Raw genomic sequence first — 16002 nt, 5'->3', positions numbered from 1 at the left:
CTGGTAACGTAAGCTGTTTGTTTCACTGTAATTGGATTAAGGTTTCGTTTAAACTAAATTTTGATCTCTAGCGACAAACATCCTAATTAACTAACTGATCATGTAACCAGGGAAATTAACTGTCTGTGGTGCTGAAGGTTATCGTGATCTCAGATGAACGCTTTACACTGCATAATAACACATATCACATGTTGTTGATACCGATTGGGAGAATACTAAGAGAAACGAAAATGACTATGATTTGTCAGAACGAGGACTTTTAGAGGTAAAGATAAAAGCAAACAATTAGTGTTTCTAGTTCTCGTACATAATGAGCAAACATAAATTTACATGGCGTCGTTCTGCGACAAAATGTAATTTTTCACAGCATAACTCTATCGAAGGAGCCCGCCATTACTCACGTTTACATAATTCAGCTTGGTAAACAAAACAAAAACTACTTTCAAGATGACTGAGCATTTGCAAAATTGATTTTTTTAGGAAAGTTTCACCTAGACGGGGAAGCCAGAGAGTAACCCGCTATCTTTCTGTCAAGTTCGATCTTTCAGGTACAAGCTTGACTCGTTTCTCGAAAAGAATTTGGCTAAAATAAACACTTTTGCTCTTATTTCCTCCGTGGCTTTCTTTGGTTAACTTGTTCAATTTGGGGCTCAACGAACGAACGCAGTGGAGTTTCACAGCCTGTATGAAAAGTTTCAATTCTTCCATAAGTTGTTTGTTAATGCCCCTGCTGCGTGATTAAAAATTTTTCAGCTGATTTGACCTTCAGCAACAGGGAAGCTTGTTTAGTACACGAATTGGATATATGAGTAATGTTATAATTTGATAATTTCAATGTAACTAGGAGAGAGGAGAACCTCAAAGCACATGAAAAACTAGACAGCCATAAAATGAAAACCCTAACCCTAACACTGAACCCAAAATCCTGTCATCAGTTGACCACACCAAATGCGACTTATTTGTCTCTTCGCGGAAAAAAATTTTGTCCATGGGGACAAATCTTTGGGGGTGCGGTCGTCCTGCCAAAATAGGACTTCTTACGAACAACAAACATTCTAGGTTTTTTTCTTTTAACCGAATTCTCAGTCAATTCATTAACCCTTGGAAAAATCTTCGCTTCACATTTTACTCGTCATTTCGAATACTTGTGTTGTCTTATCACGACTAGTCATGGATCTTGGTTTTCGATCGAATTTTTACTCATATACGGACCAAAGTCGACATAGGTACATGTTTCATTAAGTAACGACCAATTAACTTCCAACTGAGTTCTGCCGAAGTCACTCCCAATCTGTGATTGGTGATTAAATCTATGTTTACGTGATAAAGGAAATATTTAACAGGAAAGTTTCATAAACAAAAGTCGGTTAGTTCACTTCAGAGATATTTTCGAAAAATTCAGAGCGAGAAGGGCAACGCATCCTACCCCACCGACCCCCCACCCCTCTCCGTTTGGCAAAAAGGTAGCCATTACCCCCTCTTCTCTGTTTTTAATTTGTGCTGTTTTTCTATGACATAATCACCAGTTGATTTACAGTAGCTGTAACGAGATACTCAAAATTCGCACGAGACAGAGCAGAAAATAAAAGCAGCATTTTATTGAAAATTGTATTTTCTTCGATCACTAAACAAATAGAAATTTATTGCAAAGTCAATTGATACATAGAGCTATAACTACCAAAAATTACAACAAAAACGCATTCCCTAAGGGAAGACCTCTTGCTAAACAAGGTCAGCGTTAGATAGTTGAAAATATTCTGTAAGCTTCGTTGACAATATAAAAAGCAGAACATTTGCAGAAAATACGAAACAAGTATCAGCTATTTTAAAAATATAATTTTCACTGAGAGTATCAATTTTGAATCTTGTGTCATTTTTTTAAATTCTGGTTACCAATATTATCCGTGCTATTATTTAATTATGATAAGAACGGCCATATCACAAAGGAGGTGAAAGATGGCCTGTGGCGGAAAATTGAAAACTCGAAATGGTCAGAAAGTGTTTCCATCTATGCAAACTTTGGGCTTCTTTGAGATAGATTTTGACGAAACTACCGAGCAAAGAAATTTTTCATCTGATCAAGAGCAACTTGTACAAACAATGAATGTTTCCAAAAAAAACTATGTTTCAAACTTAAGAAGGGTCTTTACCTTCTTTTTTTTTAATTCAGCAAGGACGATCATGCTCAGCATTTATAGTCTCCAATTGACACTGGGGGAGAGATATGCTTTGCAATTTGCTTCACCACCTCCCAAAGGCCAGAAGCCGCGTAAAAGAACTTTTCCGGTGGAGTTGAAGCCAACTCCTTTATCTCTGCTATTCCGTTAAAGTAGCCACTGACAGCGATAACGAAAATTTCTATACCACTTTTCTTCAGTTCTTGGGCCTTTGCTTTGGTCTGAGAAAAGGAATTGGATCCTCCATCTGTGACGAGTAAAACTATTTTCTTGTCTGCATTTGGACGTCGGCCTTAAAAACATGGAACAAAAGCCTAATTAATTTAAGGGTGAACGAAGGAATAAAAATAACCCATGCGGTTTCATATAAAACTCCTTTACTAAGAATGTATTTTGCGTAGTTTAGGCAAAGGCTAACTATTTCATTCGACAGCATTATCATATATGGAATACAAATGCATAGGCCAGGTTTTTCCTTTATCTCTATAATAAAGTTGGGATATAACGCGCGCTGTCATTAGTCGAACTGAATGAGGGTGCGCTATCAGAGTACAAAACAAGGAGCTGAGCTAAAGCTGTCCAGTTATCTGCCAATTTGTGCTATGTACGACCATTTCCCGGACTTTTTTCCAGCTTTTCTTTTCGTTAATTGAAAGAAGTGCACTTCTTTCTTGTTCCAGCCGCTTCCTACCAGCTTTACAACAGAACAGAGCATAGTCAAGGCTTCTCTATTTGTTAAATAAAGATGAATCTCTCCTAAAAAAAAAATCCGGAGAGCGAAGTTGAGGTTTTCATTTCATTTCACAGACTTTTATGTAAGTTACTTACAGAAGAAAGTAATATCCTAGAGGCCTTGTATTATTTCCTATACTTTCCCCTTTTTTTGTCTCTCATTCTCATACAAAAAGGAGGTAATGTTACGATATGTATGAAAGGTTTACCTGCCCAGGAGTTTTGAAATAATTCCATGGCCTTCGCCAATGCAGCCTGAGTGTTACTGCCCCCTCCTGGGCGAGTGATTCTATTCATCTGATCGGCTGCGAAATACTCCGGCAAAAAATTGAAATTCACAGAGGCAGAATCCGAGAAAGTGATCGCAGCATACTTGAGGTCCACGTATTTATTTTTCATGGTTAATAGGTAACGAAGCGCCTTCTTTGCTTTGTCGAATTCACAAGACGAAACCGATCCCGAGCCATCCATGATGACGATGACATCGTGAACCTCTCTTGAAGCGGGTATTTGGAAGAAAGACCGAAATCTAGGAAGCTTAGGTTTAGCTTTTACGAAATTTGCCTCGAGCCTCTTTGCAGTGTCGATGGCACCTGGAAGTTTGAAAGCTGGAAAAGAACCATTCAAATGAATCCATTGATATCATCTACAGCTCGTTAAAAATTTCTTCGTAGAAAACAACTCCGTTCAGGACCAATGGGTCCAAAACTGATATCATTTTCATTTTACTGAGAGCCTATTCGTGTGCAAGTGCGTGACTATGGAAAAGATTGAGATTTTTAGATCGTTAATCAACTTTTAAAAAGAATCTAATATAAACTTTGACTCTATAAATTGCTGAGAATTCAAAACTCACATAACACAACTTACTCCGAACTGATGCTGTAAAGAATATCAGCAGGCACATTGCAAAGGCAACATACAGAGGAATTCTTGACATTGCGAAGTCCTTCTTTTTCGACTTGTTTAGATCTGACTTGCAGGTTTGAAATTCACCCACCTTTTAGCGTACTTTTATAGAGAAATTAACTTCCTTTTCACTGTTTACCTCAAGTGAAGCTCAACTATTTGTTTCCAAATTTGGACTGTTTCAGTTGGCAAGGATGGCACGTTCCCTTTCTCATCACACGTACATTGTTACTCAGCTTTGAAGAACACACAGTCACACAATACATCGTTATTTTTCTTGTTTCTTTTACTATTCTGACCTTCAGCCATAAGGAAATTTCTAGCACTGCGAATAACCATGAACTGTATTGAAACCTATAGTTCTCTCATCAATGTGTCTTTTATTGAGATCAAAATTCTGTTCAAGCTTAGATTTGATGTCTGAAGGCAAACAGCTCTCGAAATTCATAGACTGATCATATCACGAATCAAAAGAAATATCAATTAATCGTGCTATAGGTACCTGTGGCCACAGCTGCACGTTTAAAGCGCAATAGCATTGTGACGGTAAGTTCTCAGGAAACTGTGAACAAAGATTGTCTTTGTTTTTTGTTCCCTCACGTATTTGTGATGCCGGTTGAGAAAAGTTGTTGAGCTTTATTTTGGCTTGATATTCGGCGTAAGATACAATGGTTGGCTGATGTGTTTCTTTTTGTCCATAACTTATTAGTGATATTGTTGCTTTGTGCAAAAATGTAGGTCATCGACTTCCAAACGGCGGGTCGTCGAAGCTTATCAGTTCGACGCATGCTTTTTACACCTCCTACGGCCGACTCTTACCATTGAAATTTTGTTCTTCCATATACACTGCTGTAGTTCTGTTTCCTTTTCAGCCCTTTGTACATCAAAACTGTTAGCATAGCTTTACTTCTGAGAAATAGAACCAGGTTTATTGCAATACTTTGATCACGTTTTAAAACGAACCAACGTAAACACGCGAAAGACAGAAAAATGTAATGATTCCGTGACAGATTTGAGTCGGCCTTCGCCATTTACATCCGTATTACCGATTAAGTTGTTCTATGTTCGAAGCGACTAACTAGCACCACAAAGGCTTTTAAAAAATGAGTACGCAATGATCCTCTATACCTCAAGGCAAAGTGATTCTGCTTCGCGGTTTGATTTTAATCTAGGGTTCATGAAATTACTGATAATATTATGTTATTTCTTGGAGAAACTGACTTTGTGCAAATTAGGGTGACCTAGTAAAAGTAATTGCTGACCCTGTAACTAATCAAAGTGCTCTGTGAGCAAACTCGTGAATTGACACATGATTTTTTAGATTATGTTTAATGTTATCTTGTTTAGGGAATTTTGTGGTTGATTGTCATATCTAGAGTACGAGCAGTAGTTCAGTGTTCGCTAATGTAGCAGAGAAACAAAGTAACGTTGGGATAAGAAGGCATTACAATTGAAATGATCATGCTATTACATTTGACAAGGTGGATGATGTCATGTGTTTTAAACGTCTATCATTTTTGTTTCTGGTTCAAAAGAAAAGGTTGGAAGTAAATGTGGGTGAAAAGTGAAATTTACAGTCTTTCGTTGTAAATATTAGAAAATCAAGGCAATACTGTCTTAATGAAAACATTAACGATTCCCTCTTTATCAAATGAGACAAACGGGAACGAGTTTTGAGTGATATAACTAAGCCAAGCCTGCCACCGTCATTTTGGATCTCCGCCTGGGTAGATTTAGGTCACGTGCTAGGCAACGTATGATCAATAACAAGATAGAATTTCATTTCAGGCCTATTTATCAATTTTGTGGTGTGTAACTTTCGCATTTTAGTACGTTGTTTGTATGTTGAATCTTCAAATTGTCTTGAAACTTAAAAGAAAATTGTTCTTTAAAAATTCACTGAAAATCGGTAGCTAAAATTGTTTGTTTAGGTGTTATCTGATTTTCGTGTTAACTTGTTATTTCGTCAGTCGCCGGCATCTTTTGTTGCTTCTCACAGGAAAAACACACGCGACGAAACGTAATGATCAATTTTGTCCTCAATCTCACGCTATAACAGAAAAAGCTTTTGAACATCTGTAAACTCCGAGCGCTTCGCAGTAAGTGATATTTTCAATGAATCTTCGGATTGTTTTCAAGTTCAAGGACTGTAAATTACAATTTTATGAAAAACGAAGGTTGTTCTGTTATTTCAGTGTGAATCCTTGCATGCCTGCCAGTCGCTGGCGCCGCTTGTTGAAACTAAAACGAAAAAAAAAACTCTTTTAAGATTATCATTGGCTTCTTTTTCACCCCACCACTATTCTTAGCAACAAAGGTCGCCATTTCGTCTGTTTATTGCTCGCCAAAAACTATAAAATGCACTCAAAAGCCTAAAATCTAAAAAAAGTTTACAGGAATCGACCAATCGAGCGAGCGAGCGAGCGAGCGAGCGAGCGAGCGAGCGAATGCTATTCCCCACATCGTATCTATAACTCGCTCTTGCGCATGCGCGCAATTCACGAGTTAAAAAGGGCTACTTGCATGACTATTGGGTGTTTAGGACGACTGACTTTATTTGGCTAAACCGTGGACGAACGTTGCCAATCGAGAGTTCTTTCTTCACTTCTTAGTTCAGGTAATTTGTGTCAATAATGGTTAACATTTTTGGTAAATGAGAGAACATTAAATCTTCCGACACCACTGCGAACGAAAGAAATCCAGCGCCGTTAATGGAACAGTTCGTCGCGAAGAGATTAGCGTCGGTTGTTTGAAGAGCTCTATGCGTTCTTTGAAGTTTCTTGAAGCTGGTTGTCTTCGCTTTGTTGATAGTGTAGGCAGAAAGAAATCCCTGTACGTGTATTCCTTCTCAGCAAGGACTTTGGCGAAGGTAAAGAATGTAGCAGAAGCTGTGACGGGAAGGCTGAAGTTGTTGAGTTACGTGGAAGCCTGAAGCTTTATTTAGCACGCAGTCTTCGTAAACTTTGCGTTGAAGTTGATTAAGGGAAGTTACAAAAAAATGGAACTTGAAAGAACAACAGATATCACCTGATCAGCAAATTTAGTCCTAGTCTACAAAACGAGTCAACGATATTATATCTAGAACTCGTACATTACGGTTTGATAAAAATCAACATTACTTTTCAACACTCTCGTTGAGTTACGTGGAAGCCTGAGGCTTTATTTAGCACGCAGTCCTTGTGAACTTTACGCTGAAGTTGATTTAGGGAAGTTCTAAAAAAAATTGAATTTGAAAGAACGACGGATATCACCTGATCACCAAATTCAGTTCTAGTCTATTTAAACATGGTTGATAAAAAATCAACATTACGGTTCAAACACTGTTCTTCTACAAAATGCAATTTTTCACGGCTTCACTGCCTTTTGCAAACAGCCCGTAATTACTCATATCTCCGTATTTCAGCTTGGTAGACGAAAAAGTACTTTCCACAAGACTGAGCTAAATCATTTTCGAAAAAGCTTCACCTTGACAGGAAAGCCAGACTATAACCGGTCTTTCTGTCACGTTCGATCTTAAGGCGCAAACTTGCTCCGTTTTCGAAAAAGAAGATATCCCCTTTTGTACTTTCTCTGGATTCCTTAGGTTAAATATTTCAAATAGACGTTCGAATACCGTGCACGGTGGAGAATCTGAATTTAGCTTAACATGTACAGGCGGTTTTCACAACCTGCATGAAACGTGTGGAACTCTTCCGCGTACTCTCTCTGTTGAGCAATGCCCTTGCTGCGTGACTAGTTTTTCTTAGCTACTTTGACCTTCAGCAGCAGGGAAGCCGATTTAGAACATGACTTAGATATTTTAGTGGTAACATAAGCTGATTGTTTCACTGCAATTGGATTAAGGTTTTGTAAAGTCTTGATCTAGTGACAAACATCCTAATCAACGAACTGATCATGTAACGAGGGAAATTATCTGCCTGTGGCGCTGAACGTTACGTGATCTCGGATGACCACTTTACACTGCGTAGTAACACATATCAGGAGTTGTCGATACTGATCGGGAGAATACGAAGAGAAACGAAAAAGAAAACGATTTCTGAGAATAAGGACTTTTAAAGGTTAAAATAAAAGCGAGCAATTGGTGTTTGTAGTTTTCTTCAGCAACGGAGAGGCTTGTTTAGTACATGAACTAGACATAAAAGTCACGTTGTAATTTCATGGTTTCACTGCAACTGGATAAAAATATCGTTTAATTAAGATTTGATCTTTTTATCGACAAACAACTTAGCAAAAAGATCTGATACTCATTGACCAGGGTAATTATCTATCTGTGGTGCTAAAGATTACTGTGATCTCAAATGCACGCTATACACTGCACAGTAACACATATCACGTACTGTCGATAACGAGACTCAGAGAAAGGAAAAAGCCAAAATTTTCTGAACGAGGACTTTAAAACGTAGAAATAAAAGCATTCAGATAAGAGAATATTACGCTACAAGGGAATTCAGTTTAGGATAACTCGGAGTTCACAAAGGCTGAAGTCCCTCGGGAAAATTACCTTACAAATCTGTGGCGAGTTCCTTGACAAGGCAGATTGTTACAAATACTTGGAAGTTATTATAAACGAAACCTTAACTTGTAGTGATCATGTTGATTACATTTCAGCCAAAGTAAATCAACGACTTGGCATTCTCAGAAGGATCAAACATTTATTGCTAATACACACCAGAGAACTTTGCATCAAATCAATGATCTTGCCTGGCTTGGATTATATTGATATTGTGTGGGAAGACAAACAAAACAAAACTCTGATGGCTTAAGTTCAGTCATTGCAAAACAAAGCTGCTAAATCAATCCTTGATAAAGCTAAACATTCCTCCGCAACAGAGGCAATTAACGAACTTGATTGGCTAGTTTTATCAGAAAGGCGACGGCAACACTGTCTTCCTTTTGTATTTCAATGCATGCACGGGCTGATTGACTGGGAATTTAATTTGATGCAGTTAAGGGATACCCACCCCTATAATACTAGGCACAAAGATAAATTTAAAGTGCCCAAATCTCGGTGCCAGCGGGGCCAACAAAGACAAACTTATCAAGCGATACACAAATGGAATGCTCTTCCAATATCTCCTAGGAACTCAAATAGCCTTGATTTATTTAAGAAGCTTATGTAAACTATTTCATTTATTTTAGTATTTTTATTAACTCTATCTCAGGACTTTATTGTTATTGTGTGCTCTTTTAACTTTTAAGAGCTAATGTCAGCATGCATCAAACAAACAGCAGCAAGTCACCCAAATTTGTTTTCCCTCCTACTTATATGTTTTGTAGCCCAGTATGTTCTAATAATTGTGGTGTAGTTTTTTTTTTTTTAATATATTTTAGTTTTCGAGAAATAATTTTTTTCGTTCGACCGCTCAAATATGCAAATTTTCACTGTGATTATTATCCGAGTTGTGTGACCTCATGTAACGAATGTACTAGACCTACGGTATTTCTGTGAACATAATCCTTTGTTTTATCATCTAAACTTAATCCCCTGTCGTTATTAAAGCTGCCAAAAAAATATTTATTTTTTGGTGAATATTTTTGTTCGACATACTTTTCCTATGTCGAAAAGTAGCATCAAAACAAAGACAGTTTTAACAATGACCGATATGACACAATCTACTGAGCTTCAAGCTTTCATAGGACCAAAGGATAGTTATAAAGTTACCATAAAAATTTCCTTGTATATTTGCGTTGTTCTATCTCGAGACGAACTCAAAGTCCGGTAAAATTTACTTGATAGCGACTATGAAATGTACATGATGCGCCTACTTGTCGCCACCGTTAACTGGCATAAATCACTACAATTTGCCAAAAAATTTAACATGACACTCTTATCTTGTTTATTTATGATTTTATTAGCTGTTTCGATGATCACGTTAATTATGCTCTACCACATTCTAGCCAGATTTAAGTTCCAATTAATATATCTTCTCTAACTTATTAGATCAGTTGCGTGACAAGCGTGACACAGAAATTCAAAGAATAGTCAACCTCCGAAATACCAAGAGATGGGTTTTTTTTCCTCTTTGCATGACATCTAGAAAAATCTTTCAGGAATTACTGCATTCAGAAAACTAAAATGTCGGAAATCGAAAAGTTTTATAAGTTCACACAAACGTGAAAAGTTTTATAAGTTCACACAAACTTCAGCCGTTTCTCACCAGTGTCTTTAGGTTACAAGTGATCTTGCCGATACTATGCGTGTTTTCTGCAAGGTTTCTATCTCGTAATTGCGGAAATAAAATGCAGTCAGATTATTTTATTGAGTTAAATGTCTCAGATCATCAATGTTTTGTTACAATGAATATTTATAGCATCATCTCAGTCAATTATCCTCCGCAGCCACCGCCGCAACCACCGCAACCACCGCATCCTCCACAGCTACCACCGCATCCTCCACAGCTACCACATCCACCACAACCACCACATCCACCGCAGCCACCACAGCCACCGCATCCGCCACATCCACCGCAGGCACCTCCTCCTATCGCATACTTTAGGTATGAGTTAGTTGGTACAGTGTTGGCATAGTACCCGGCTGCCACTATTAATGCAAGGTCTTCATTATGAATTCTACCTGGTTTGTCGGCCTGTCCTAATGTACAAACTGATGGTTTTGAATAATCTGTACTCCCGACTGGAGTGTAAGGCTGGCATAAAAGATGAAGAATGGCAATTGAAAATCCGAGTGCAATTACCTCTGGCACGTGATATACTTCAGAAGGAAACGAAATCAAGCCTGTGCGCAAATCGATGCTGAGCTTCATCTTTTTGCTAAGACTTACCCAGAACTGATCTCCCTGCTTTTCTACCTCTTTCCACTCTTTAGTTCCGGACAGTGAGAAGAACTTGATGGACAAATGTCCAGGTTGGCCTCTCACGCCAGGTTTTCCTTTTACACCTGGTTTATTTGGCTGCCCTTTTATTCCAGGCACGCCAGGGACACCCTTGACAAACCCTTCCCATTTTCCGGTGCAGACTCCCCAGTCCTTGCTTCCTCTAATAAGCATTGCTCTTTCTCCTGCTTTCTCATCCAAAGTGCAACATTTTTGTGGCTTGCTCACCTGTTCTTTCGTAGGAAGTATGCTCCCCCATAGTAAGTGAGCCGTACTAACAACGCAACCAGATTGGTTGATAACCTCCACGGAAGAGAACACCAACAAAGCTGAGTGCACCACTCGGCAGGTAAACGCCTGTCGAAGCCCACTGTCAAGTACCCGATGGAGCGACATTTCGCAAGGTGCCGATGGGGAAGCTAAAGAAGCTGGCGAAAGGAAGAGCGTCGGCGAGCTTAATATCTGACCGGGATATTGGACTGGGCTGAAATTTCTCTCTGGTCTCACGGTAAAATAGTATCCATCTAGTTTGGGGGGATGAACTACAGTAGTAAACCGAACATTGAAGTTCTCAGCCACAGTTAAGTCGTGCGTTTCTGGCTCAGGCTTGGCGGTACTTTGGTAAGGAACTTTGCCGACCAGATGGTTTACAAACAGGTACTGGTCAGACTCGTCAAGTGAATGTGTAAAGCAAGAGCATGTTCTTGGTTGATAAATGCGAACCTGATAAAATAAATACAAAGTTAATGATGGTTTTGAACCAAATAATGTTTCTTTTGCCGGTAGCGACTTATTAATCCTATGAAATATCACTTAACGATTGCCCTCCAATACACAAAATCCCAGTGGTGTACAATTGACGATTCCGCCAACCAGTGGTCTCCCTGATCATCATCACCCTTTTCACCTACCACCGTTACTTAACTACCCGAAACTGATTCAACTAAACAAGATTTCCTCTCACTGGGCTTGGTGTTCATGTCTCAGCCACTTTATTGTTGCGCGTGAAATCACATGTGATCCTTGCAATCCGATTGGCTCTCACCGGCGCGATTTATTTTACCATTTTATGCTCTTAATCGCATCTTTGCCCCAGCCAATGAGACACCTTTACCAAAACACAACAACCAATCAATTTCAAACTTGTTTAAAGAAATCATTCAAATTGCAGGGAAATGAGAGACAACTTTTGCATCTTTTTACAAACCAGCTCAATAAAATATTTTTACAAACTAAAAACTGCATTAAGCGAACGAGTTTTCCGATTTCAAAATAGGTGTAATAAAGTGTAATCGAATTTCGTGTCGTGCAATTTTGGCTTGAAATCATACTTTTGATTTCAAATCACGTTGATGATTTCAGACCAAATTGCACTCAGTGTAATTACCATAATAAATCAGACGAGAAGGAGACAACTGATAAATAACTCTGAATCATAGAAGATAAATTATTAAAGCATTAAAACTCTTACCTTCAGATTACTGCTATTCTTCGTTTTAAACGTAAACGTTGATAAGGCATTGCTGGATTCGGAAAGTGTGGCATTTGGCCCGCGAATCTGTCTCTTAAGGACCCGCTCACCATTCATGACATCGATTTTAATAGTGTACGCTTTCGGTTTAGGGAGACCTTCAACTTCCAATTTGGTCAAATCTACAGTGTACTCGAGTGCTGCCAGCCAAGTGTAGTCAATGGGCCCTGCCAGTGTGTTAGTTTCAAGAGGAGGCTCTCCACGGAACATGGCTCCGTTCACTGCAAATTCTTGGCCCAGGTTTTTCCATTTTTCGCGGGTTGTTTCTTCAGACATGTTGAGCTTTGAGCCAGGCTGACGGTCGTTCACTGAATCATCATGTTTGAGTACTTTACCCAGTATCTCCGTGGTGTCTTTTTTGTATAGCAGTGGATTTACCTGATGCGCATGCCAAATGAGGTCAAAGTCGTAGCAAGGCACAAGAAAAATTTCCGGGTTATCTCTCTTGAGCATGAGATGCCATGTATATCTCTCCACTGCTTTAGTCAAGAATTTCTTATCTTCAAAGTGAGGTAAGGACACCTGATAATAAAATACTCTCTGACGAGTACAGGCAGCTGCGATGTCATACTCAAGTCTTGACTTGAAACCTGGCGCATTGTTAACAGGGGCCGTCAGGTCAACTTCAAAAGGCTCGCTAGGATACAACTTCTCCCACAGAGCTTTGGCCTTAATAAGCCCTTTCTGACGCTGTTCTCCAACTAGGATCTTGTGATCTCGCAGAGTAGAGGCAATTTCGTTGCAGTCCCTTTCATAATTGACGGGTGACAGCATGTGCACGTGCCAAACCCACGCGATGTCGAGTGGTGCCGCAATTTCTGAGGTCGTAGAATAAGCGAGCAAAGGCAGCCAGAAAAGTTCATACCTAAAAAAAAAAAGAAAAAAAAAGTTAAAAATAGTTAAAAATAGTTAAAATCAGTTTAAAGTTAAGTCAAAGGCTTTCTTGTAATCTGACCGTTAGGACTGGATACACTCCATGGCTAGGAGGATACTATGGGTGCCCAATACCGTAACATTTCAGGATAATAATAATAAATAATGGCAATAGGACTGAGTGGAGTCCACTTCGGTCTGTAATCACACGAGTGATAACAAGATCGGACGGCCGCGCAGCCGAAGTCCGATTTGTTTATCACGAGCATGATAAAAGACTGTCCGATAAAAAAAAAGTACGCTGAGAGAGGTTAAAAATGCACCGAAAATTTTTTTCCGATTACTCACGAACCTTTTCGCGCCGCTTCGGCCGAAGTCCCTCAGTGCTACAAAGAGCAAAAGGACTATTGTTTAATACTTAATGTGAGAAGTTGAGCCGGAACAACAGACCATTTCTTGATACGTTGAACTCGTTGATTTTATTATTCTCGTTTTGTCTCTCGCTATTTAGTGAGCCTACACTTTAACTTTCCACCCTCTAATTTCTCAGCTTCTTCACTTAGTTCAGTTCACATCTGACAGAAACTAAATGACTCTGACCGGCCGCTTTAAAAGTCGCACTCTACATGTAACAGACTTATGCTCGGGCCGAACTTTAATTAACCGAACTTTTACGATATATATGCTTTAGTGAAAGTAATGATAAAAATCTATCAATTATATTCGGGACGTTGAAATTAAATGAAACTTTCTGCATTTAAAATTGTGCCCCTGATAGTTCGTTAAAACCGTTTTCGTGACGTGCTGTCAAACATATTTGAACAGTTGAAAAATGAAACAGTGTGGCTTTCTATTTCGATCCCCACGGGCCATACTCCTAAATATTTAAAGCGATTGATCAACAGTACAGTTGAACCAAACCTACCTTCTGATTGCGTTTTGAACGTGTGGACCAGCATATAGACTTGGATGATCATCAACAAGCTGTAAGAATTGGCGGTGGGCAACGGCCGCTTCCACCAAGTCAATGCTTAGTTTAATCTTGCTGCGTGACATGTCGATTTACATTTGCATTGAATCACGTCTCTGGTGGTAGTAAAAAAAAATCAAATTTTTAAACTCATTAATCACATGCGATTAAAAATATTACACTTTGTAACATAAAGTAATTTATTCGTTTTGTCTTGATTTCCGTTAAATATGTCCTACTCTACTGACTCCTTGAATTTTTTGCTAACTATTTGCTTATTGAAGTTATTATCCTCCATAGTGTGTCAGAAAGCAAACTTACGATATCCTTACCGGATTGCTGTAGTTTACTATTTTCATTCCCGAAAAAACTCAAATTTTTTCTTTAGGATCTTCCTGCGGTGGTAGAAGCAGAGACAGATGCAATGTAGAAAACGCCAGTCTCTATTTATTACAGAAGTGCATCATTATTGTGGCTCATTTATCACCTTAATGAATGTTTTGCATCTCAAAACATCTGCGCCACAAATTTCGTGGGTACATTATAAATAGTAGTTGAATAAAAACGCTTCACTCGTAAGGAAAATCTTTAACATGGTAAAAAAATAAGCAATATATTCTCTAAATAAACAAAGTATCTTAAGTCTATATAGCTCCGGATCTCCCAAGACTTTATACTGGACGGATTAACTGCTAATGATTTCAATAATGGTACGCAGATATTTGCATACGTGAACTTAGTCTAGTTGAATTCGCGTTACAAATGCACACCATTTACTTGATTGAGAGCGGCTGTTTGATATGACTGCGTAAAATTTTATCAAATAATAGCCATTTGAATAATTGCAAGTCATATATGTTAATAATATTTGGATAATCGTCTCGAAGGTAAAAAACTGCGTGATACGCGATTTTAGCCATGCAGACAAGGATAATGAAAAATTTATCGGGAGAATCGAACTTAAGGTATAACTAAATATTTCTGGCCGTACAAGATTGCTGCGCAAAGGTGACAGATCCATCCTACACATCTCAAAAGATTTCCGTCAGAGATATTTGACAAATTTCACAATAAGTACGTCAGAGAAACCGAAAAATATTGAATTGTCTTAGTGACTTCAACGTTGCGAAAATCAGGTCGATTTCAACAATCGGCAAAAACGGAAATTTTACATCTCTATAGAATGTTGAAAGTGAGAGATGAAAAAGTTAAAACTTCTTACCCACCGAACTTATCGCCCGCAAACCCTCGCCTTCTGAAAAGAAATTCCCCTTTCTCGGAGGTAGAAGCTCAAGAGTCTTGACAAGTTGCGAGCCAGCGAGCCGTGCGAATCATCATGTGGGCCATGCGAGACACAAGTTAGTTCCCACTCCATTTCGTTTTCTTCAGTTATTGGCTATTTGGCATGAGTCTTTGTCATCCTCGCCCTCCTTTCACTATCATTTTGTTATTTGCTTTCATCTTTTTCATCGTTTGTTAAGGTAAGTTTTGTTTTGTTTTGTTGTCATTCAATGTTTTATTTTTGAGTGGCAAACGATTGAAAATCCATGCATATCATTTACATGCTATTACAGATCTGGCAAATCGACGTCTACAAAGCCTCCTGGAGGCCAATAAATGGGGATTAACACTACGTTATGACCCAGCTGCTTTTTAGAAATCTATGTTTTTATCGTTGTCTGTCAAAATTTGTCGATGTAAAAGAATGAAGACATCGTCCAAATGGTTCAAACGCATTTGTTGTGCAATCAAATCGTAACATGAAATTAAGAGATCTTCGCAGCTAAAAACACTACTGATTCGAGTAGTTGAAAATAGGACCTGAAAAATTCAGGCCCGTACGGGGTTTGAACCCATGACTTTTGCGATACCGGTGCAGCGCTCTACCAAATGAGCTAACAAGCCAACTGGTCAATGTGTTGGGTCCAAATAAACCATCCAAGTAATGAATGATGGTTTTAGATATATGAAATTCAT

General features: G+C 38.7%; 2 protein-coding genes across 4 annotated transcripts; both read right to left on the bottom strand.

The window, feature by feature from the left end:
- Positions 1-1578: 1578 nt before the first annotated feature.
- On the bottom strand, positions 1579-3998 carry LOC149050039 (von Willebrand factor A domain-containing protein 1-like). Its single transcript, XM_089195253.1, has 3 exons — positions 3780-3998; positions 3119-3517; positions 1579-2469 (listed from the first exon to the last, which is right to left on the bottom strand). Exons 1-3 carry the CDS (start codon positions 3847-3849, stop codon positions 2186-2188), a joined length of 753 nt encoding a protein of 250 aa, XP_089051379.1. The 5' UTR covers positions 3850-3998; the 3' UTR covers positions 1579-2185.
- A 5652-nt stretch (positions 3999-9650) lies between these two features.
- LOC113677288 (uncharacterized) lies at positions 9651-15564 on the bottom strand. Of its 3 annotated transcripts, none has more exons than XM_027194081.2 (4): positions 15252-15564; positions 13981-14141; positions 12123-13047; positions 9651-11374 (listed from the first exon to the last, which is right to left on the bottom strand). In XM_027194081.2, the coding sequence occupies exons 2-4, from the start codon at positions 14109-14111 to the stop codon at positions 10145-10147; spliced, it is 2286 nt and encodes a 761-aa protein (XP_027049882.2). In that variant the 5' UTR covers positions 14112-14141; positions 15252-15564; the 3' UTR covers positions 9651-10144. The 3 variants fall into 3 exon arrangements, with proteins under 3 accessions (XP_027049882.2, XP_027049883.2, XP_089053925.1); XM_027194082.2 differs by having other exon boundaries at positions 15248-15553; XM_089197799.1 differs by lacking the exon at positions 15252-15564 and adding an exon at positions 14358-14479.
- Positions 15565-16002: the final 438 nt, after the last annotated feature.

Source organism: Pocillopora damicornis, chromosome 2, assembly GCF_964200805.1.
Source record: "Pocillopora damicornis chromosome 2, jaPocDami1.2, whole genome shotgun sequence".
Taxonomy (NCBI): Eukaryota; Metazoa; Cnidaria; class Anthozoa; order Scleractinia; family Pocilloporidae; genus Pocillopora; species Pocillopora damicornis.
The sequence above is the reverse complement of the archived record's forward strand: the minus strand, read 5'-3'. Positions and strand labels throughout refer to the sequence as shown.